The following is a 25,055-nucleotide window of genomic DNA, read 5'->3' as shown; positions in this document are numbered from 1 at the left end:
AAATCATGGGCATTATAGAGTTGGTCCCCTCTTTGCTGCTGTAACATCCTCCACTCTTCTAGGAAGGCTTTCCTCTAGATGTTGGAATATTGCTGTGAGGACTTGCTTCCATTCAGCCACGCGCATTAGGGAGGTCGGTCACTGATGTCGGGCAATTACGACTGGCTCATAGTCGGTGTTCCATCTCATCTTGGCCCTTCTGTAGCTCAGTTGGTAGATCATGGTGCTTGTAACGCCAGGGTAGTGGGTTCGATCCCCGGGACCACCCATACGTAGAATGTATGCACACATGACTGTAAGTCACTTTGGATAAAAGCGTCTGCTAAATGGCATATATTATATATATTATTATATATTATCATATATTATCTTCAAGGTGTTAGATGGGGTTGAGGTTGGGGCGATGTGCAGGCCAGTCAAGTTCTTCCACAGCTTTGTGCACGGGGGCATTGTCATGCTGAAACGGGAAAGGGCATTCCCCAAAACTGTTGCCACAAAGTTGGAAGCACAGAATTATAATGGCATTGTATGCTGCAGCATTAAGATTTCTCTGGAACTAAGGGGCTTAGCCTGAACCATGAGAAACAGCTCCAGACCATTATTCCTCCTCCACCAAACTTTACAGTTGGCACTACGCATTAGAACAGGCAGTGTTCTCCTGGCATACGCCAAACCCAGATTCGTCCTTCGGACTGCCAGATGGTGTAGAGTGATTCATCAATCCAGAGAATGTGTTTCTACTTCTGCAGAGTCCAATGGTGGCGAGCTTTACACCACTCCAGCCGACGCTTGGCGTTGCGCATGGTGATCTTAGGCTTGAGTGTGTCTGCTCGGCCATGGAAACCCATTTCATGAAGCTCCTGATGAACAGTTCTTGTTCTGACATTGCGTCCAGAGGCAGTTTGGAACTTGGTAGTGAGTGTTGCAACCAAGGACACATTTTTTTTTACACGCTTCAGCACTCTGCTGTGCCATTCTGTGATCTTGTGTGGCCTACCACTTTGCAGCTGAGCCTTTGTTGCTCCTAGACGTTTCCACTTCACAATAACAGAGCTTACAGTTGGCCGGGGAAGCTATAGGACGGCAGAAATCTGACAAACTGACTTGTTGGAAATTTGGCATCCTATGACGGTGCCATTTCAAGGTCACTGAGCTCTTCAATATGGCCATTTTACTGCCAATGTTTGTCTATGGAGATTGCATGGCGGTGTGCTAGATTTTATACAACTGTCAGCAACTGGTGTGGCTGAATTAGCCGAATCCACTCATTTGAAGGGGTGTCCACATACTTTTGTCTATATAGTTTAGAAGTCTGTGGAGCAGAGTGGCGAAAGAGAATTCTACTTTTCGATTCATATTACATCCTTGCCGGACTTTTCGTTGTGGCTGGCAACGCGATATTCTTGGTCCGCAGCTCAAGTTGACCATTAATATTAATTGCGAGACGACAGTAAGCGCACACATTTCTTCTCAAACACATTACACTCTTGAATAATGCAACAAAAGCACAGAGTTGCTGTAACAGCATGTCGTCAAGTAACGTTATCCTATCAAAAATGAGCGATTAACCCTCTCACACAAATAATAAAAGTATAGTGTAAACCAGGCTACATTTTTATCAATATGTTAAAAGCAAATTGTGTCAATTCAAAGGCGTGGGATTCCTCAATCAACACAGTAGTGATGACATAATGTATGAGAGTGTTTTTAATTTAGATACAAAGGCCTCCACGATGCAGCACTGCATAGCTCAGCACTGTTTTGTTTTAGTTTTATTGTTCGTGTTTGTCCAATCTGCAGGTGATGCCTCTTGTCTGTGCAAAGGGTTTTAATGATTTAATCCTTCCTGAGGCCAGGAGTTTTTCCAGGATTGTTTTTTTAAATAAACCACATGGTAGCCCATATAACAGCTGATTTTTAATACCATGTCATACGCTACAACTAGGGTCCGGAGTTGGTTAGGTTAGCATACTACCAGATCAGGAAAGACTCTGGGCCCCAGGACAACAATTCCCCTCCCATCACTCTGATACCTGTGGTGCCACCTCCTAAATCACCACACAATGTTACAAATGAAGCAACATGTCCTATTTGTATGTTTTTGGTGGGGGGGGGGGGTGTATTGGTTTTACGTGGCTCAGTGCAGCTGCTGCGACAATTTCAAAATGTAACCCGTCTGTTAAAAACACAGTACAACAAGTCTCAAATATTTGGAAAATGTCTACATCAAAAATGTTGTGCTGCTATTACCATTTATACTGTAGGAGTATAAATGGGAGCAACTGTCGGGCGATTGTTGTGCTCTACCTTTGGAGGTAGCTGTCGAGATGTAGCATGTACGCAAGTTTGCATTTGAGTAATATGTGTAGCCGACAGTGTTTATACGGAAGTGGTTAGTAAGTGTGAAGAGGCTCCTAGTTTAACAAATGGCCTCCACAGGTGGTATTATCCTCTTCCGCAGCCTTCCTGAGGAAAAAAAAGCATTGGTCTCTATCTACCTCCATCTCTTTCCCTCCCTCTCCCCCTCTCGGTCCCTCTCTACCCCTTCTCCCTCTCTCATTACCTCCTACTCCTCCTCCTCCTCCTCTCTCCCTGGCGGTCTGAGCCGAGTCATTCCTGTAGCTTTCTCCCAGTGCTAATCCGGTTTGGGTGATATTTTCAGGAGAAGGGGATTGTGTTGTAGAGGCTAGTTTAATTTCCCCACAGTTCCCTCACACCTAATTAAATACAGAATTGTCATCCAAATGGTTCCTATTCTTCTCCCTGGTTTTCTGTTCTCCAGTCAATGATTCAAGTCACTGGAATGAAACCTGATACATTCTCCTCGCCTGCCAGGAGAGACTTGAGAAGGAATGATTACACCATTTTGTTTTTCGCATTAGATCATTGAACCAAATGTGTAAAGTTCAAAAGTCATACTGTGGGACAACCGAGATACATTTGAACTGGTATAGAGCAGTAATTCTTCATGCATAGCCTCTCTCTCCAGAGCCCAGACCACTGACTCCTCTCATGTCTTTTTGTCCCGTTAGCCTGAGCTGTTTATTCTTTAATATATTGTTAGGAGAAGAAGTGGAGGCAGCTTTGGAGCGGCTCCAGGCTGCTGCTCCCAGTTCTGTCACGACCCATCTTCCTGCTGCTTTCAGCTGCCACAGGAACCTTTTGAGGACCGGGTGAGGAGCCGAGGAGAACACAAAAGACTGCGCTACTCCCTCACCGACTCTCGAATCTCTCGGACCGCACATACACACAAGGCAGACAGGCATGCACCCGCACACACTCTTTCTCTGTGCTCTTTCTCGAATCTTTCTCACACACACACACACACACACACACACACACACACACACACACACACACACACACACACACACACACACACACACACACACACACACACACACACACACACACACACACACACACACACACACACACACACAAGGCTGTACTTATGCACACACAGGCTTCATGTTTCACAGTGTACTGCTGGTTCACAGAACTCCCTCTATCCCTTCTAACGATGCGTGTGTATCAGCAGGCAGGTATGAAGCAGGCACTAATTTAAGCCTTCTGGGAAAGATTGTAGTCTACACACTGTTTCTATGACTGACAATAGCTGGGAGGGGTGGTAGGATGTAACATCCATTATAATGTAATCCATGTAGTCCGTAATGTGTGTGGGAGTTGGCATGTGAATGGGGATGACTCGGAGCTCCTCAAATCCACGGCCATCAGATCACACATGGAGCTAATCAGTCCCTTGACCGTGACCCTGGACGCATCCACGATTCCACCAAGCTATGACATCATACTCGTAGCAATGTCTCAGGCCAAGCCAAAGGGAGTGGGCTGCGCCGGGCTGTGTCGTTGAGGGTTTATACTGATCCGGGTGGACTCTGCCCAGTGACCATTCACACCGAGTCATAGACCTTAGTCAATGTGGGCTTTAGTTCCATCCACCCAATCACATACAGTACTGCACAGGCAGGTGGAAACCAACCTTTCTCCAAATAGACTGGTTTACTGATGATATACTGTAGTTGTGATTTAGTATGGTTCTGGCCTGGTCCTCATCTCATCCTGGCCTAACAGATGGCCTGTAGTCCGTCACCTCTCTAAGCATCATGCGATTGTAATCCAGACTGGGCTGTGCGTCTGGAGATTGGGTGTTAGCCGACTGTCTCGGATGAGTGAATGCGCTGATCGTAAAAAAACACAAGAGGATCACAAACACGCCGACGTTCCCCGCAGCTTGGAATCACTCCTTCTGCCTCGTCCGTCCGTCACTAGTCATGAGATGATTGATTAAAATCAAACATCTGTTCTGCTGTGAATACCAGGCGATGCTCTTCAGACTGGCTCAGTAAAGCCAGAGGTTGACGCACACCCAAATGTGGTTGGTAGAGGTGCTGGCTAACAGAGGAAAAAGTTGTGCACTTGAATTAAGCTCCCAGATACTTAGTTGGCATAGCGACCAACGTTTCGGGCACACGGTGCCTTCTCCAGGGTGACATGGTAAATGCTTGAACTGGGCTATGTAGAAAGAAATAGTGCGATTAGTGCAGCCAATGAAAACACAGTGAGGGGTGTGTCATAGTAAGTGGAACTATGAAACGAATAATTACCGCATGTCGAGATGTTGAATACACGAGGCAATTATTTACGTCTTGTGTCAACGTGATTCGATATAGTGGATTATGGCATGTTAATCAACAATCATTATTGTGACATTTTTTATGTGCTTTTATCTACGTTTCCTCTTTCATTCCATATCTCCTTGTGGTTCGACAGTAACACATAATGAGCATTACTATGAGAAGCGTGATATGCGGTGTAAGCTTGCAAACTGCAGGCAAAGCATTTTCATTGGGTTGAAGTGTTCATGGAAGGGGACTGAGATCAGTCAATATTCAGCCCACTAGGGGTCAGTGTTTTTTAGATGGGCTATCCAGTTGGCCTCCCTCTGTAGTTGTAAGGTCTCAATGTTACCTCCTCTCCTTGGTAGGGTAACATGCTCGATACCTTTTTTTTTGAGGGAAGAGAGGATGGTTAGCATCAACAGTGAGCTGCTACTGGGTAGTCAGTGTTCTTGCTGTGCGTTGTTTTAATTGTCTTGTCATTTATCCTATGTAGGTTTTCCCATTTCCCTTTTTTTGTTAAGTGACATGTCACCCCTGACAGGGATTTTTCAGCTTGTATGTGGGTGTCTGAAGGATGTTTTTGTGGTACTGTTGTCTGGTCCTCATCTCATCCTGGCCTAACAGATGGCCTGTAGTCCGTCACCTCTCTAAGCATCATGCGATTGTAATCCAGACTGGGCTGTGCGTCTGGAGATTGGGTGTTAGCCGACTGTCTCGGGTGAGTGAATGCGCTGATCGTAAAAAAACACAAGAGGATCACAAACACGCCGACGTTCCCCACAGCTTGGATTCACTCCTTCTGCCTCGTCCGTCCGTCACTAGTCATGTGAAATTGAAATCAAAATCAATTAAAATCAAACATCTGTTCTGCTGTGAATACCAAGCGATGCTCTTCAGACTGGCTCAAACTGCACCGGCGTCGACAGCAAAGTAGTTCTGAAGTTGTATGCGTTTTTATGAACTTGTCTCCTCAGATTGCCTGATCTGCCTGACCTCTGACCTCTCCTGGTCTTGTCCGTTCAGCTGATGTTATTGAGCCGCCCTGTACGTTAGGACTGGGACGGTACCAGTATTGCAATATTTTTTTTTCCATGGCAACATTTTTTCAATGAATCTGACCAAACTCGTTGGTCCTGGTGTTTGTAAAATAATGTGTACTATAGCTCGGACAACATAATGTTTGTTTCCCACATTAGCTGTTTTTTAAATGATTTAAATTTGATTTATTTTACCCCCTTTTCTCCCCCTTTTCTCCTACCTGGACTACATGTATTTGACCCTTGGCACTAACTCTCTTGCCCACACACTCGTGCATACTTACACTGACACCCCAACGCACACACATGCATACTGATGCCACACACATACGCTGCTGCTATTGTTTATTATCTATCTCGTTGCCAAGTCACGACCCCTACCTACTGTATTGTGCATGTACAGTACATAGCTTTAGGGACTATTGGACAGCAGGTAGCCTAGTGGTTAGAGCGTTGGGACTAGTAACCGAAAGGTTGCTGGATCGAATCCCCGAGCTGACAAGGTAAAAATATGTCGTTCTGCCCCCCTGAAGAAGGCAGTTAACCCACTGTTGCTAGGCCGCCATTGTAAATAAGAATTTGTTCTTAACTGACTTGCCGAGTTAAATAAAGTTTAAGTGAAAAAATATATATAATCATAATAATAATAGCTACTTCAATGACCTGGTACCCCTGCACATTGACTCGGTACTTGTTATTTTCTACTCCCTGTTATTTTTACTCAGTCTTTGTGTTTTCTCTTATCATCTTGAACTCTGTATGATTGGTAAATAACCCGTCAGTAAGTGTTTCGCTGTTAGTCTATAATTGTTGTCTACGAAGCATGTGACAAATACGATTATATTTTACGACCCCGTACAAACACAGATCCACAGTCATGCACCCAGACCTGGACACACTGTATCTCTCCCACAAACACAGAAGTGCACAGGCCCTTACCCTGCCTACAGGAGACTCACACGACAATAAAGACGTGTGTGCGTGCTCAGGCAGTGCGTTGGCATTTAAGGGAGTCGCATGAGTCATGCATCCTGGCAGTACGAGGTCGACACGACACCCACACCGAGGCAGCTCCCGTGGCTCCGCATCCCACGAGGATGTGTTCTCCACCCTGTCACACCGTACCCACACGCGTGTCTCTTACTCGGGGCTGGAGGCAGTAAGTGGAACACGGCTCCTGTATCTCTTTACACACAGTGCTCATCTGTAGGTGCAGCATGTCTCATATGATGAAATAGTTTACATTTGAAATGCTATAGCATTGTATGGGTTTTTATATGTACATCATGACAATGGGATGTCCCCCTCTGCCTTGTGTGAGACAGTGGCACACACGCATACACCTCTCTGTGTTCTTGAGTCTCCATGTTTCTCCTCTCCTGATGCATCGGTGATAATATTGTCAGTGACAGCTGAAGTTGAGGCTAAGAGCACAGTGCACTTCTCTTGCCCTGCTAGATCTGAGAGTCCTGTCTCTGTGTGTGGAAGAGAGGGGACTGGGGGACTAACACCTGAGAGTCCTGTCTCTGTGTGTGTAAGAGAGGAGACTGGGGGACTAACACCGGGGGTGGGGGGGAGACTGTAACACCGGGGTGGGGGGGTGTGTGTGTATTTCCAAGGCCTTCATGTGTTCTGTCTCTGCAGACTTCAGATTCCATCGACCGGTTCAATGGGACCTGAGATAGTGAGAAATGGGATATGGTGTCCTTTTAGTTATCTTAGATGTTTTCAAGAGCTCAATGCTTTTATAAAATAAAAGATTACACTGTCAAGTCATAGGTCCGTTGTTGAAGCAAATGAAAAAAACCTTCGCCCATGTATCTAGGTGAAGAACTTGTCTTTTCCACCCCTTCATCTCTGAGCTACACTCTTTCTCTCCATGAATATAGGGGGAACACTGCCACCTTCTCCCCCTTTCACTTGCCTCCTCCATTTCTACGGCAATGCTGCAAGCAGTTGGTTGTAACTTTGAATTAAGCAAACATTCCCACATATTTTTGATAGCTGCGGGACACAGTAGATCTGGACACCCCTTCAAATGAGTGGATTGGGCCATTTCAGCCACACCCGTTGCTGACCGGTGTATGAAATCCAGCACACAACCATGTAATCTCCATAGCCTCACTGAAGAGCTCAGTGACTTTCATGGTCATAGGATGCCAACCAACAAGTCAGTTCAACAAATGTCTGCCCTGCTAGAGCTGCCCCAGTCAACTGTAAGCATTGTTATTGTGAAGTGGAAACGTCTAGGAGTAACAATGGCTCAGCCACAAAGTGGAAGGCCACACGAGCTCACAGAATGGGACCGCTGAGTGGTGTAGTGCGTAAAAATCATCTGTCCTTGGTTGCAACACTCACTACCGAGTTCCAAACTGCTGTCAGCACAAGAACTGTTCGTCAGGAGCTTCATGAAATGGGTTTCCTTGGCCGAGCAGCCGCACACAAGCCTAAGATCACCATGCACAATGCCAAGCGTCAGCTGGAGTGGTGTAAAGCTGCCACCATTGGGCTCTGCAGCAGTGGGCCCTTTTCTGTGTCAGCGTGACAATCAAATGTATTTATATAGCCCTTCGTACATCAGCTGATATCTCAAAGTGCTGTACAGAAACCCAGCCTTAAATCCCAAACAGCAAGAAATGCAGGTGTAGAAGCACGGTGGCTAGGAAAAACTCCCGAGAAAGGCCAAAACCTAGAGAGGAACTGGGCTATGAGGGGTGGCCAGTCCTCTTCTGGCTGTGCCGGGTGGAGATTATAACAGAACATGGCCAAGATGTTCAAATGTTGATAAATGACCAGCATGGTCAAATAATAATAATCACAGGCAGAACAGTTGAAACTGGAGCAGCAGCACGGCCAGGTGGACTGGGGACAGCAAGGAGTCATCATGCCAGGTAGTCCTGAGGCATGGTCTTAGGGCTCAGGTCCTCCGAGAGAGAGAGAAAGAAAGAAAGAGAAAGAGAATTAGAGAGAGCATACTTAAATTCACACAGGACACCGGATAAGACAGGAGAAGTACTCCAGATATAACAAACTGACCCTAGCCCCCCGACACAAACTACTGCAGCATAAATACTGGAGGCTGAGACAGGAGGGGTCAGGAACACTGTGGTACACAATGCCCCCATGGAAAAACCGAGATCCATACAGAAAGGGTTTGTTGAGTTCGGTGTGGAAGAACTTGACTGCCTGGACAGAACCCTGATCTCAACCCCATCGAACACCGGATGAATGCGAGCTATGTCTAATCGCCCAACTTCAGGGTCCAACCACACTAATGCTCTTATGGCTGAATGGAAGTCCACCCAGCAATGTTCCAACATCTAGTGGGAAACCTTCCCAGGAGAGTGGAGTTCTTTCATCATATTCCCAGTGGGTCAGAAGTTTACATACACTCAATTGGTATTTGGTAGCATTGCCTTTAAATTGTTTAACTTGGGTCAAACATTTCAGGTAGCCTTCCACAAGCTTCTCACAATAAGTTGAATTTTGGCCCATTCCTCCTGACAGAGTTGGTGTAACTGAGTCAGGTGTATAGGCCTCCTTGCTGCACAAGCTTTTTCAGTTCTGCCCACAAATTTTCTATAGGATTGAGGTCAAGACTTTGTGATGGCCACTACAATAACTCGACTTTGTTGTCCTTAAGCCATTTTGCCACAACTTTGGTAGTATGCTTGGGGTCATTGTCCATTTGTAAGACCCATTTGCGACCAAGCTTTAACTTCCTGACTGATGTCTTGAGATGTTGCTTCAATATATCCACATAACTTTCCATCCCCATGATGCCATCTATTTGTGAAGTGCATCAGTCCCTCCTGCAGCAAAGCACCCCCACAACATGATGCTGCCACCCCAGTGCTTCACGGTTGGGATGGTGTTCTTTGGCTTGCAAGCCTCCCCCTTTTTGCTCCAAACATAACGATGGTCATTATGGCCAAACAGTTATATTTTTGTTTCATCGGACCAGAGGACATTTCTCCCAAAAGTACGATCTTTGTCCCCATTGTGCAGTTGCAAACTGTAGTCTGGCTTTTTTATGGTGGTTTTGGAGCAGTGGCTTCTTCCTTGCTGAGCGGCCTTTCAGGTTATGTCGATATAGGACTAATTTTACTGTGGATATAGATACTTTTGTACCTGTTTCCTCCTGCATCTTCACAAGGTCATTTGCTGTTGTTCTGGGATGGATTTCCCCTTTTCACACCAAGGTACGTTCATCTCTAGGAGACCGAACACGTCTCCTTCCTGAGTGGTATGACAGCTGCGTGGTCCCATGGTGTTTATACTTGCGTACTATTGTTTGTACAGATGAACGTGGTACCTTCAGGCGTTTGGAAATTGTTCCCCAGGGTAGACTAGACTTGTGGAGGTCTACAATTTTTTTCTGAGGTCTTGGCTGATTTCTTTTGATTTTCCCATGATGTCAAGCAAAGAGGCACTGAGTTTGAAGGGAGGCCTTGAAATACATCCACAGGTACACTTCCAATTGACTCAAATTAAGTCAATTAGCCTATCAGAAGCTTCTAAAGCCATGACATCATTTTCTGGAATTTTCCAAGCTGTTTAAAGGCACAGTCAGCTTAGTGTAGGTAACCTTCTTACCCACTGGAATTGTGATACAGTGAAATATTCTGTCTATAAATAATTAATTAATAACTGACTTGCCAAAACTATAGTTCGTTAACAATAACAATACATTTGTGGAGTGGTTGAAAATGAGTTTTAATGACTCCAACCTAAGTGTATGTAAACGTGCGACTTCAACTGTATATGTAGACATTTTGTTTACCAGTAAATGTTTTATTAGTCAAGTGTATTTGAGTTTAAAGTGATATTTCAGGATTTTGGCAATGAGACTCTATTTACCCAGAGTTATCTGAATACTAACAGATACCTGTAGACTTCCAGTCATTCAAATCAAATCAAATCAAATTTTATTTGGCACATACACATGGTTAGCAGATGTTAAATGCGAGTGTAGCGAAATGCTTGTGCTTCTAGTTCCGACAATGCAGTGATAACCAACAAGTAATCTAACTAACAATTCCAAAACTACTGTCTTATACACAGTGTAAGGGGATAAGGAACATGTACACAAGGATATATGAATGAGTGATGGTACAGAGCAGCATACAGTAGATGGTATAGAGTACAGTATATACATATGAGATGAGTGTGTAGACAAAGTAAACAAAGTGGCATAGTTAAAGTGGCTAGTGATACATGTGTTACATAAGGATGCAGTCGATGATGTAGAGTACAGTATATACATATGCATATGAGATGAATAATGTAGGGTAAGTAACATTATATAAGGTAGCATTGTTTAAAGTGGCTAGTGATATATTTACATCATTTCCCATCAATTCCCATTATTAAAATGGCTGGAGTTGGGTCAGTGTCAATGACAGTGTGTTGGCAGCAGCCACTCAATGTTAGTGGTGGCTGTTTAACAGTCTGATGGCCTTGAGATAGAAGCTGTTTTTCAGTCTCTCGGTCCCAGCTTTGATGCACCTGTACTGACCTCGCCTTCTGGATGATAGCGGGGTGAACAGGCAGTGGTTCGGGTGGTTGATGTCCTTGATGATCTTTATGGCCTTCCTGTAACAACGGGTGGTGTAGGTGTCCTGGAGGGCAGGTAGTTTGCCCCCGGTGATGCGTTGTGCAGTCCTCACTACCCTCTGGAGAGCCTTACGGTTGAGGGCGGAGCAGTTGCCGTACCAGGCGGTGATACAGCCCGCCAGGATGCTCTCGATTGTGCAACTGTAGAAGTTTGTGAGTGCTTTTGGTGACAAGCCGAATTTCTTCAGCCTCCTGAGGTTGAATAGGCGCTGCTGCGCCTTCTTCACGACGCTGTCAGTGTGAGTGGACCAATTCAGTTTGTCTGTGATGTGTATGCCGAGGAACTTAAAACTAGCTACCCTCTCCACTACTGTTCCATCGATGTGGATAGGGGGTGTTCCCTCTGCTGTTTCCTGAAGTCCACAATCATCTCCTTAGTTTTGTTGACGTTGAGTGTGAGGTTATTTTCCTGACACCACACTCCGAGGGCCCTCACCTCCTCCCTGTAGGCCGTCTCGTCGTTGTTGGTAATCAAGCCTACCACTGTTGTGTCGTCCGCAAACTTGATGATTGAGTTGGAGGCGTGCGTGGCCACGCAGTCGTGGGTGAACAGGGAGTACAGGAGAGGGCTCAGAATGCACCCTTGTGGGGCCCCGTGTTGAGGATCAGCGGGGAGGAGATGTTGTTGCCTACCCTCACCACCTGGGGGCGGCCCGTCAGGAAGTCCAGTACCCAGTTGCACAGGGCGGGGTCGAGACCCAGGGTCTCGAGCTTGATGACGAGCTTGGAGGGTACTATGGTGTTGAATGCCGAGCTGTAGTCGATGAACAGCATTCTCACATAGGTATTCCTCTTGTCCAGGTGGGTTAGGGCAGTGTGCAGTGTGGTTGAGATTGCATCGTCTGTGGACCTATTTGGGCGGTAAGCAAATTGGAGTGGGTCTAGGGTGTCAGGTAGGGTGGAGGTGATATGGTCCTTGACTAGTCTCTCAAAGCACTTCATGATGACGGAAGTGAGTGCTACGGGGCGGTAGTCGTTTAGCTCAGTTACCTTAGCTTTCTTGGGAACAGGAACAATGGTGGCCCTCTTGAAGCATGTGGGAACAGCAGACTGGTATAGGGATTGATTGAATATGTCCGTAAACACACCGGCCAGCTGGTCTGCGCATGCTCTGAGGGCGCGGCTGGGGATGCCGTCTGGGCCTGCAGCCTTGCGAGGGTTAACACGTTTAAATGTCTTACTCACCTCGGCTGCAGTGAAGGAGAGACCGCATGTTTCCGTTGCAGGCCGTGTCAGTGGCACTGTATTGTCCTCAAAGCGGGCAAAAACGCTAGTTAGCATTGGCTCACAAAACTGCCTCTAACTTCCTTCATACTGGACACGGAGACATAAACATGGTATCCAGGAGCTCAATAAAAGTCATTTCCAAAATCCCAAAGTATCGTTAACCACAATATTTGTTGTAATATTTGTACTGTCTTTTCAAGAGGATGAAATTGTAACAAGGTTGTACGGCTTGTTTAAGAAAGCGCGATACTTTGAACGAGGTTTCATTTTCAATTAGCCCAAAAATTAGAAGTTGTGATCCGTATAAACGCAAAAAGGCTATTTTTTTTTAAAACAACGGATGAGCCTTTCTTAGTTATGTACTGGAGAACCAGTTGTGGTTTAAGTAGAACTTTTGTATGAGTGAAGCTTTTAGTGAGCAGATTAATGCGTTAATATTGAATCCTTTCAGCCAAACTCATGTTCATTTATAGGTGTATTTCATTTTGTCTGGCTTAGTGTTCCAAATTAAGTGAAATGTCTTTTGCTCATATGATTTGAAAAATGAGTCGTCTGGAGTAGGCAGCACCAGAAATGAGTTGTGATCTGATTAGAGTTCATCAGTGTCATTTTGTTTCAGAAATAGACAAGTATTTACCTCTCCATGGTTTCACCATCTTGTCTATTTTTTGCTAACTTTCTATTGAAATGTGTTGTGGTAAGTTCATTTATATATTTTTTGGGATATGACAACAACAAACAATTGTATATGGGTCTTCAAGCCCTGATAGCACACGCCTCGTTGATGAACGAGTGTTCACTGGGGCGCCTCATTCTCCAGATTAGACGTGTTACACACACACACACACACACACACACACACACACAACACACACACACACACACACACACACACACACACACACACACACACACACACACACACACACACACACACACACACACACACACACACACAAAAAGACCAGACAGACAGACAGTAGAGCAACATGCTGAGATCCCACACAACCTTTTTCAACTTTTTGTGAAGGGTCTCGGCGTCTCGCTCAAAGCCACGTATGGGATTCAAACCGACAAATGAGCACAAATGAGCACTGACTCTGGGCAAGGAATAAATCACGAAGAAGACTCCTACACACATCTATCCGCCTTGCTGCTCAGAAAGTTTTATGGTCTACAAGGCAACCGACTGATACCTAACAAGGGGAGCTCTCCACATCCACCCGCAGAGAGCCTATGAAAGCAGCTCCACACCAGTCAGAAGCCTACAGTATGCGAGTGTTCAGTATTACACAGGGAGGAAAGCAGTAACAAGCTAGCTAGTCTTCCGAATCGGTCAGTGTTTTAGTGGATGCTAACAGTAGCAGGCTACAGAGCTAGTTATCCATATCCGTCAGTGTGTTAGTGGATGCTAACAGTAGCAGGCTACAGAGCTAGTTATCCATAGCCGTCAGTGTGTTAGTGGATGCTAACAGTAGCAGGCTACAGAGCTAGTTATCCATAGCCGTCAGTGTGTTAGTGGATGCTAACAGTAGCAGGCTACAGAGTTAGTTATCCATAGCCGTCAGTGTGTTAGTGGATGCTAACTGCTAAGCACTGAGGAGATCCCATCTATTTTAATTGCTGAGGGTGATAATGATGATCACTTCTGCTATTAAAAGCGCCAGACATTATGAATAAACATTAACGTAAATGGCCGCCTCCCTAGTCCACTGATCATTTAGTAAATGAGAGAATTGATATCCAGACGGCTGTAAGTGGAGTGCTGGCAACGTTCATCCGAGGCCAGCCACCCCCTTTAGAGTCTCTGACACACTGAAAGCCTGTACTGTAAGAAAGGAGGCCCTTTTCACACTGCGCTACAGTCCGGCTCTAAGTAAAGACCAGGGTTCATCACTGCACGCCTTGACGCCAGGCCATTTCCTTCCATCTCTCACTGTGCTGTGTAAGAATCATGGCCACGAGTCCATGAAGGCATTTTCCCCAGTTGGCACCATCACACTGTATGCCCGGCGGGCTGTACCAGTGACCGTGTGCTGGAATAACTAGCTGGAGGGATATTTGATCCAGTTTTGTCGAGTATGCTCATCTCAGAAGAATATCCCTCCCGATGGACTAGTTAATGCTAGATTCTGTGTTTCCCACAGGACCTTGGTCGTTGGCTTGAGCCAGCTCTGCTCCGTGAGATGAGTCTCCAGCGATCTTCTCTCTGCCCTGTGCACAGTGACTCCTTCGTTGAGAGGGCAAGTCTTTTAATTGGAACTCTGAAGGAGCCCAGATAACCTAATGGGAGGAGAGGATGGTGATTGGGGGGGTGCTATTTCATATTTGACTCTGTTGTACAGTATATATCACCCTGCAATGTCTGTCTATCGAATGTTGAAGTGGTCAAACCACCCCGACACCGTGGTGAAGAAGCACGACAACGACTCTTCAACCTCAGGATGCTGAAGGAAAGTGGCTCGTCCCAGAGGGCCCTCCGTGTTCTAGGAGCGCCATTTAGAGCGTACTGTTGAGCTGCGTCACAGAGCGGTACACCAACCCCACCGCCGCGGACCGCAAGGCTCTACAGAAGTTCATCAGGGATCGCAGACACCCCGAGGCACGGCCTGTTCTCCCCGCTTCTATCACCACAGTACAGGCGCATCATGGCAAAAAACTGGAAGACTGGCCAAGAGCTTCTACCCCCCTTCCCCCCCAAACCATCAGGCTGCTGAATAGCCACCGCTGATTTCCCTGTCCCCGTCTTGTCCTGAGCGCTCTGGAGCAGGTTTTCATCACGGATCTCTCTGTACTTTGCTCTGCTCATCTTTCCCTTGATCCTGACTAGTCTCCCAGTCGCTGCCACTGGAAAAAAAGGAAAGGGGTCTGAATACTTTCCGAAGGTACTGTACATCACCAGTAACTAATTCATATAATATCTAATCTAAAATGTTTGTTTGGTTATGGTAATGTCTGTTAATGCATTCAATATATTGTTCCGGACAGAGGGAGGGAGGGACGGAGAGAGACGGACGGACGGAGGGAGGGAGGGACGGAGAGAGACGGACGGACGGAGGGAGGGAGGGACGGAGAGAGACGGACGGACGGAGGGAGGGAGGGACGGAGAGAGACGGACGGACGGAGGGAGGGAGGGACGGAGAGAGACGGACGGACGGAGGGAGGAGGAGGAGAGGGACGACGGAGGGAGGGACGGGAGGGAGGGAGGGAGGGAGGGAGGGAGGAGGAGGGACGGACGGACGGAGGGAGGGAGGGAGGAGACGGACGGAGGGAGGGAGGGAGGGACGGAGGGGAGGGAGGGAGGGACGGAGGGAGAGGGACGGACGGAGGGAGGACGGAGGGAGGGGGAGAGGGAGGGGAGGGACGGAGAGAGACGGAGAGGGACGGAGGGAGGGAGGGAGGGAGAGACTGACGGACGGAGGGAGGGAGGGAGAGAGACTGACGAGGGAGGGAGGGAGAGAGACTGAGGGAGGGAGGAGAGAGAGACTGAGGGAGGGAGGGAGAGAGACTGAGGGAGGGAGGGAGAGAGACTGAGGGAGGGAGGGAGAGAGACTGAGGGAGGGAGGGAGAGAGACTGAGGGAGGGAGGGAGAGAGACTGAGGGAGGGAGGGAGAGAGACTGAGGGAGGGAGGGAGAGAGACTGAGGGAGGGAGGGAGAGAGACTGAGGAGGGAGGGAGAGAGAGGAGGGAGGGACGGAGGGAGGGAGGGAGGGAGAGAGAGACGGGGAGGGAGGGAGGAGAGAGACGACGGACGGACCGAGGGAGGGAGACGGACGGAGGGAGGGAGGGAGGAGAGAGACGGACGGACGGACGGACGGAGGGAGGGAGGGAGGAGGAGACGGAGGAGGGAGACGGACGGACGGACGGACGGACGGAGGGAGGGAGGGACGGAGAGAGACGGACGGACGGAGGGAGGGAGGGAGGGACGGAGAGAGACGGACGGACGGAGGGAGGGAGGGACGGAGAGAGACGGACGGACGGAGGGAGGGAGGGAGGGACGGAGAGAGACGGACGGACGGAGGGAGGGAGGGAGGGACGGAGAGGGACGGAGACGGACAGGGGAGGGAGAGGAGGACAGGAGAGGGAGAGAGACGGACAGGGGAGGGGAGGGACGGGGAGGGAGAGGACGGACGGAGGGAGGGAGAGGACGGGGAGAGACGGACGGAGGAGGAGAGAGACGGAGGGACAGAGAGGGGGGAGGGAGAGAGACGGACAGGAGGGAGGAGGGACGGAGGGAGGGAGGGAGGAGACGGACGGGGGGAGGGAGAGAGAGAGACGGACGGACGGAGGGAGGGAGGGACGAGAGACGGACGGACAGAGGGAGGGAGGGACGGAGGGAGAGAGGGAGACGGACGGACGGAGGAGGAGGGAGGGACGGGAGAGACGGACGGACGGAGGGAGGAGGGAGAGACAGACGGACGGAGGGAGGGAGAGAGAGACGGGGAGGGAGACAGACGGACGGAGGGACGGAGAGAGACGGGGGGGGGAGACGGACGGAGAGAGACGGACGGAGAGAGACGGACGGAGGGAGGGACGGAGAGAGACGGACGGAGGGAGGGACGGAGAGAGACGGACGGAGGGAGGGACGGAGAGAGACGGACGGAGGGAGGGACGGAGAGAGACGGACGGAGGGAGAGAGAGGACGGAGAGAGACGGACTGAGGGACGGAGGGACGGAGAGAGACTGACGGAGGGAGGGAGAGACGGACGAGGGAGGGACGGAGGGAGACGAGACGGAGGGAGGGAGGAGAGAGACGGAGAGGGGGGAGAGAGACGGGAGGGAGGGAGAGAGACGGAGGGAGGGAGAGAGAGGACGGAGGAGAGGAGGGAGGGACGGAGGGAGGGAGAGAGACGGAGGGAGGGAGAGAGACGGAGGGAGGGAGGGAGGGAGGGAGGGACGAGAGACGGACGGAGGGAGGGAAGGAGAGAGACGGACAGAGAGAGACGGACGGAGGGGGACGGAGAGAGACGGACGGAGGGAGATGGAGGAAGGGAGAGAGGCGGTGAGGTGGAGGGGGAGGGAGGGAGAGAGGCGGCCAGACAGACAGACGGACGGAGGGAGGGAGAGAGGCGGCCAGACGGAGTGAGGGAGGGAGGGAGGGAGGGAGGCGGCCAGACGGACGGCCAGAGGGAGGAGGGAGGGAGTGAGGGAGGGAGGGAGGCGGCGAGACTGAGGGAGGGAGAGAGGCAGCCAGGGAGAGGGAGGGATGGAGAGAGACGGAGGGAGGGAGAGAGGCAGCCAGACGGACGGAGGGAGGGATGGAGAGAGATGGAGGGAGGGATGGAGAGAGATGGAGGGAGGGATGGAGGGAGAGAGATGGAGGGAGGGAGAGAGACTGAGGTAGGTAGGGAGGGAGGGAGAGAGGCTGAGGTAGGGAGGTAGGGAGGGAGGGAGGGAGGGAGGGAGAGGCTGAGGTAGGGAGGGAGGGAGGGAGAGAGGCTGAGGTAGGGAGGGAGAGAGGCTGAGGTAGGGAGGGGTAGGGAGGGAGAGAGGCTGAGGGAGGGAGGGAGGGAGGGAGGGAGAGAGCTGAGGTAGGGAGGGAGGGAGGGAGGGAGGGAGGGAGGGAGGCTGAGGGAGGGAGAGAGGCTGAGGGAGGGAGAGAGGCTGAGGGGGAGGGAGGGAGGCTGAGGGAGGGAGGGAGGCTGAGGGAGGGAGGTAGGGAGGCTGAGGGGGAGGGAGAGAGGCTGAGGGAGGGAGGGAGAGGGCTGAGGTAGGGAGGGAGGGGGAGGGAGAGAGGCTGAGGGAGGGAGGGAGAGAGGCTGAGGGAGGGAGAGAGGCTGAGGGAGGGAGAGAGGCTGAGGGAGGGAGAGAGGCTGAGGGAGGGAGGGAGGGAGAGCTGAGGGAGGGAGGGAGGGAGAGCTGAGGGAGGGAGAGAGGCTGAGGGAGGGAGAGGAGGCTGAGGGAGGGAGGGAGGGAGGCTGAGGGAGGGAGGGAGGGAGGGAGGGGGAGAGAGGCTGAGGGAGGGAGGGAGAGAGGGAGGCAAGACGGACTGAGGGAGGGAGGGAAAGAGACTGAGGGAGGGAGGGAAAGAGGGTGGCGAGACAGAGGGAGGGAGGGAGGGAGGGAGGGAGGGAGGGAGGGAGGGAGGGAGGGAGGGAGGGAGGGAGCGAGCGAGCAGGAGGGAGAGCAAGAGAGGAAAGGGAGGAGGAGGAGGAGGTGGTGGCGGAGGAGACGATGACGAGGAGGGAGGAGGCGGCGGAGGGGATGACGACGATGAGGAGGAGGAGGCGGCAGCGGAGAGGAGGAGGTGGCGAGAGGAGATGGGGAGGAAGAGAAGGGAGGAGGAGAGACTGGTAGATGGATTACGTTAGGAAGCAGGGGCCAGTGTAGTGAGAAAAGAAGACAAATGAGGGATAGGGAAGTGAAAGAGGAAATGGGAGGTTGATTGCTTTTCAGGAAGTTATCTCACAGATTGTTTTGAGAGTGAGGAGTCCTGTGGAATGGGCTTGGCTGGGCTGATGAGACTCCATGACTTGGGAGGGAAAGAGAGAGATAAAGAGAGAGAGAATGGACAGGAGGGTAGTGGTGGGTTCCCATCCCATGTGCGATTTGCATCATCATCATTCTTCTCTTTCTCTCTCCCTCTGTTTTTAATGATTCCCCAACTCCCCCCACACGTACACACACTACTCTAATGCCCAGACGACAACCCACAAAGGAGCCTATTGTGTTCTGTAGCAGCCTGGCTGTCCAGTGATGCTCTAGCTGTCTCTAGGCTGTACAGTATGTGTGCGCGCTCGCTCTCCAGAGATATGACTGAGCAGGCTGACGCTACCTGACAGCCAGGCTACAAAAGGTTGCCCTAGCCTGCAAACACAGGGAGAGAGGGAGAGAGGGAGAATTCTACAGCTCTCGTGTTCAGTGATAACAATTAGCGCCGTCCATTGTCTATACTTAACCTACCCTGTGAGGATGGGGTTTGTGCGGAAATGAAGCCAAGACACATTCCCATGATGGGGGGAGAAAGACCCCCGTCTCACCTAACAACCTAACATGGGAACAGTGCTCGGGGAGTGCTCTCTGTTTTGTGTGTGTGTACTGTGGTTCCCTAGCTCATAATATATAGAATAATTTTCTGGGAACCTGGAACCTGAGGTTTACCAGTTCAATGCGTGACGGGAGGTTGCTTTTGTTTCCCTCGACCTAAATTTGTTGTATTAACTGTGATATTAAAATGTCTATAGACTTACACAATTTGTAAAGAGACATGTTTGTGTTCCTCACTACCAGCCATACATTATTGTAGCTAGACTGCTTACACTTGAGTAGAATACCATTCGTACTAAGAAAATACACTATATATACAAAAGTATGTGGACAACCCTTCAAATGAGTGAATTAGGCTATTTCAGCCACAGCTGTATAAAATCAAGCACACCGCCATGCAATCTCCATAGACAAACATTTGCAGTAGAATGGCCTTACTGAAGAGCTCTGTGACTTTCAACATGGACCGTCATAGGATGCTACTTGTCCACAAGTGCTGTTATTGTGAAGTGGAACCGTTTAGGAGCAACAATGGTTCAGTCGCGAAGTGGTAGGCGTCACAAACTCACAGAACGGGACCATCGAGTGTTGAAGCCCGTAGCGAGTGTTGAAGCCCGTAGCGAGTGTTGAAGCCCGTAGCGAGTGTTGAAGCCCGTAGCGAGTGTTGAAGCCCGTAGCGTGTAAAAATCGTCTCTCCTCTGTTGCAACACTCATTACAGAGTTCCGAACTGCCTCTGGAAGCAACGTCGGCATAAGAAGAGTTAATTGGGAGCTCCATGACATGGGTTTTCATGGCCGAGCAGTCAGGTCGCAGCCTAGCGTCTGCTGGAGTGGTGTACAGCTCGCTGTATTTGGACTCTGGAGCAGGGGAAACGAGTTCTATGGATTGATGAATCACACTTCACCATCTGGCAGTCCAACGGACAAATCTGGGTTTGGCAGATGCCAGGAGAACACTACCATAGTGCCAACTGTAAAGTTTGGTGGAGCAGGAATAATGGTCTGGGGCTGTTTTTCATGTTTCGGGCTTGGCCGCTTAGTTGCAGTAAAGGGAAATGTTAACGCTACAGCATACACAGACTTTCTAGACGATTCTGTGGTTCCACATACCCTTTCCTCTTTCAGCATGACAATGCCCCCGTGCACAAAGGTCCATACAAAAAATGGTTTGTCATGATCGGTGTGGAAGAATTTGACTGACCTACACAGAGCCCTGACCTCAACCCCAACGAACATCTTTGGAATGAGTTCGGAACGCCGAGTGTGAGCCAGACCTACTCGCCCAACATCAGTGCCTGACCTCACTAATGCTATTGTGGCTAAATGGAAGCAAGTCCCCGCAGCAATGTCCCAACATCTAGTGGGAAGCCTTCCCAGAAGAGTGGAGGCTGTTATAGCACCAAAAGGGAACTCCATATTAATGACCGTGATTTTAGAGTAAGTTGTTCGACGAGCAGGTGCCCACATACTTTTGGTCATGTGGTGTGTCAGTCATAACCAATACACAAACTGTTTACGTTTGACACACACTCCCCTGTTGCAGTGTATTACAAATGTCCTAGTGCATTAACAAGGCAATTAAGCCATTGACTTTTTGTCACATGATATTGACTAGGCCTGTATGGAAGATTATGAAAGTCTCTTACTAGCGTTCTGAGGATCCTCACATTTCACAGGGAATTGTGGTGCTGAATGAAGCACAGAAAATGCACTCTAAATGTTTTTAGGAATCAAATCTATATATACTATACTATGGGCCTCTTGGGGACAGTTGGGGAATAGAATGTATTAGTATTCATCTGAGCCAACCAATGGAATGCAGCTAATCTGCCAACTCAGTGGGCAGTCCCTTTCAACGCCATGGGGGACGAATCAGAGTGCAGGAAAAGCTGCGGCTTGTTTTGATTCAATTTATTTGTGAATAAGGTGGGGGGGGAAACTCACCACAACACCCCTCGCTGCCTGTAAACTACTGAGCCAGCCAGCCGACATCAGTCGGGCCTGTTCCTCTAGGCATGCACACCGCGTGATGCTATAAATGGATGGTATTAAAGATGAATATTTCAAACCGTGCGTAGGCTGGGCTGCTTAAACATTTCAAATGTGTTATTCTCGCCAGATTCAGTTTGCAGATATTTTCCCTCCTTTCAAATAAACGCATTGCTCTGTGCTCCTTTAATTGACACTATACGGGTTTCTGGGGAGTACCCACAGTGATTTATTCAGCCTGTTACGTTCATCTGGGGGTGAGCCAAGCGAAAGCACGTACCCCTGCAGTCAGTGGCGGCTGCCTGTGTGCTCAGGGAGAGGAGCAATGGGTATCGACGCTAACAACACTGTAACTGGCGTCCTCTCAAAACACATCCTCTCCACCCTGAGGGGACACACGGACCAGCCTCTAAACAGCTGGAGACTGGACTGCTCAGACAGGGATCCTGTTCAGACACCAGGGGAATGTTGGCTCTCGATCTAGTCTTTGTCTCGCTCCCTCCTCCTCTTGCTCCGAGGGGAATGCCTGAATTCCCCTCCTTCAGGAGGATTGCACAGCCCCCACACTTCCCCCAACTCCGCCTGAACTTCTGTTGCTCCTCAGTCAGAAACTCAGAGGCAGCGACAGTGCCAGCCGTTGTGTTCCTTTCTTACTGGATACTTGGTGATTCAAGGCAATGAATATTTAATCTGTCTGACGTGACAGTTTCTCTACCAACGCAGCCGATGGGCCTCTGCTCTGTCTCCCTCGTTCCCATGCACGACAGTGCTGTCACACAGCCACATCTTTGAAGTTCCAAAGCTGTCCTCCTTCCACGTACTCTCGCTTGGGGCATGCTTTCTATCACGGGCACCTGTCAGAGAGTTGACACGTGGTTTTGAAAGAGATGATCTGTGGTTTTCGTCGACACACTGGTATAGCAGGTAGCCTGGCGGTTAAGAGCGTTGGGTCAGTGACCGAAAGGTCGCCAGTTCAAATCCCCAAACCGACTAGGTGAAAATAGTGTCGATGTGTCCTTGAGCAAGGCACTTGAGCCTAATTGCTGCTGTAAGTCGCTCTGGATAAGAGCGTCTACTAAATAATGGAAATGAAATGTTCTCTGTTGAGAAGAGTTTTTGAAAGTGATCATCGGTGGTTCTTGTCTACACACTGGTGGTAATGTATTTTGAGGTCCCGACTATTTAGAAATGTGTGTGTGTGTGTGTGTGTGTGTGTGTGTGTGTGTGTGTGTGTGTGTGTGTGTGTGTGTGTGTGTGTGTGTGTGTGTGTGTGTGTGTGTGTGTGTGTGTGTGTGTGTGTGTGTGTGTGTGTGTGTGTGTGTGTGTGTGTGTGTGTGTGTGTGTGTGTGTGTGCACTGTACTGACCCAGATGTGTTGTCCCACCTCTTCACAGGCAAGGTGCTGAATACAGACCTGCGTCACTACCTCAGCCTGCAGTTCCAGAAAGGTTCGCTGGACCACAAGCTCCAGCAGGTGATCAGGGACAACCTGTACCTGCGCACCATTCCCTGTGAGTAGTAACGTTCCCGGGCTCCCCGTGACTCTCTGTTCTCCTCTGAGGTCACTGTCTACCCCACATGTCCCTGCTCATTACAGCTATTCCAATGTGACTAGGTCACCTTTAGGTCTCAAGACGGGTGACGTCACTGGTGGGCCACTAGCACCTCCACTAGCCAGCTAGTTTCTCGGTCTGTTTTTATTTACAGCTGAACATGCTCTCCCACAGTCCCATCCAGTGATTCCATTTGTACTGCCGCCACATATCAATGCCCCATATGGCAGCTGCCCAATAAACAGTGGAGCAGTTCGCTGGAGGTCACGGCCCTTCTCCCATGAGCACACAAGTGCTTGGCATTCATCCGGCCCCTCCACGGTATCTGCCCCGGTGGAATAAGGAGGAGAGGATGAGAGGTAGATTGACTATTCAATCACACTCCTTCCCTTCCTCGGTCCCATCTCTCTGGCCCTCTTTCCTTTTCACTTATCATGGTTCTGTGTGCGTATAATCATGGATTCCTCCCCTCTCAAGAACCGGGGGGCATTCTCGGCCATCACTGTGGTCTACAAAGCATCCGTCAAACCTTCACTATAAAAGCAATCAACCTCACACACACACACAACCCACTATTTGATAGATGAGTGAGGAGATATCGCTCTCCGTTTTCAAATACTAAAATGTAGACCTTGGAAGTTAATGTACAGAATATTATATGCATGTATTTTATGTTTAATAGTTGAATGTATATTTCCTATTCATTTCTTCTTCTACAGTGCATAAGAGCGCTACCAACTCTGTGCTTCATCCACCCACTTTGGATGACTGCACTTGAACTCTCTTAACAGTGTCTCTGATTCCTTTAAATCACAGGGATGAATAGGTGGTGTGTCAAAGCCTTTTATTTTTTATACCCTAGTGGTTTTTAAAGGAGAAAAGGGACAATTGGCCGGATTCAAAGTGCAACGGTGCAGATTTCTCTATGCTACTCTGACGAATTAGATGGCAATTACTCCCCATTTTGCCACTCATGAACGTCATGGGACTAATTTATATAATCTTTGTGAGTCAGGGTTTTAATTTGCACATCTAAAAAAAAAAATCTAATTTGTGACTTTGTTATGAGGGAGAGCCGTGCACAGTCTCCTGAAAGGCGTCGTACAACGCTGATAATTGGGAATAACAGGCAACAAAATAAATTGCTTTTTCCCTAGACAATAGAGTATATCTGATGAGTCAATGCATTGTTAATGTTCTCAGTATGTAAATAATGAATTGTTATATAGACGACGGTAGACATTTTATGTTAAGTAGTGTTTTATGAAAAATCTTTTTTTTTTTAAAAAGAGGAATAACCAATGTTCCCTCTAAGTAACCCGAGACCGCCGAGCAGCTCCCCGGGACTTCGCGCAGAAGAACTATCAGGCCAACTACAGAAGCACGAGATTGAACGTCACTCAACTTCCTAGAGTTTTCCCTTTTAGTTAAACCTAATCATGCTTCCCTTTTACAGTGGCAATTGTGATCGAATCAACGTCATATTATCCACGTTCAATGCAGCATACCGGATCAAAACAAAACCATGCAGTAGATTGTAGGTGAAACGCATCGGGGGGGGGGGGGGGTAGGATTCTATTGCCGATGACTCAGCCCGTACTCTACACAGACTGATGCAGCATAACCAATCCGAGCTGCAGTAGGTCTATATGCAAATAGAACATCGCCATATATTGGATCTGTGCCATTTTACTTTCAACTGAACTGTGTTTACAGCTGTGATCGTGAGTAGATGCGCTCGTTTTGAGATCAAAGCAAGAGCTGCATGTAGCCACTCGTGGACGTTTTGTTCACATCCTTTGCAAGTTAGTGAGTTGTTAGCCCAGTTATAGATCACATGTAGTCAGCAATGGGGGGGAGTGTTTGTTTCCTATGAGATTACAAACGTGTGCATCTTTGAAAAAACGAGTCAGGTAAAGAGCTTCTTTTTTTTGTCTTAATGGGGCAATGATGTATTTTGAGGCAGAGGCAGAGGCAGAGGGCAGAGGGGCATAATTTGTCCGA

The 25,055-nt window shown here is 49.1% G+C and overlaps 1 protein-coding gene across 2 annotated transcripts in view; it reads left to right on the top strand.

Moving 5' to 3' along the window:
- Window positions 1-25,055, top strand: part of LOC124045992 (membrane-associated guanylate kinase, WW and PDZ domain-containing protein 3-like) — a 194,169-nt gene that overhangs the window by 112,781 nt on the left and 56,333 nt on the right. For both annotated transcript variants that reach the window (XM_046365877.1, XM_046365876.1), the window contains one exon: window positions 22,893-23,009. In XM_046365877.1, the coding sequence (XP_046221833.1) occupies window positions 22,893-23,009 (117 nt within the window). The remainder of the gene's footprint in view (window positions 1-22,892; window positions 23,010-25,055) is intronic.

The sequence above is a fragment of the Oncorhynchus gorbuscha genome, linkage group LG10, assembly GCF_021184085.1.
Source record: "Oncorhynchus gorbuscha isolate QuinsamMale2020 ecotype Even-year linkage group LG10, OgorEven_v1.0, whole genome shotgun sequence".
Lineage (NCBI taxonomy): Eukaryota > Metazoa > Chordata > Actinopteri > Salmoniformes > Salmonidae > Oncorhynchus > Oncorhynchus gorbuscha.
Note: the sequence above shows the minus strand (reverse complement) of the source record. Positions and strands in the feature narration are given on the sequence as shown.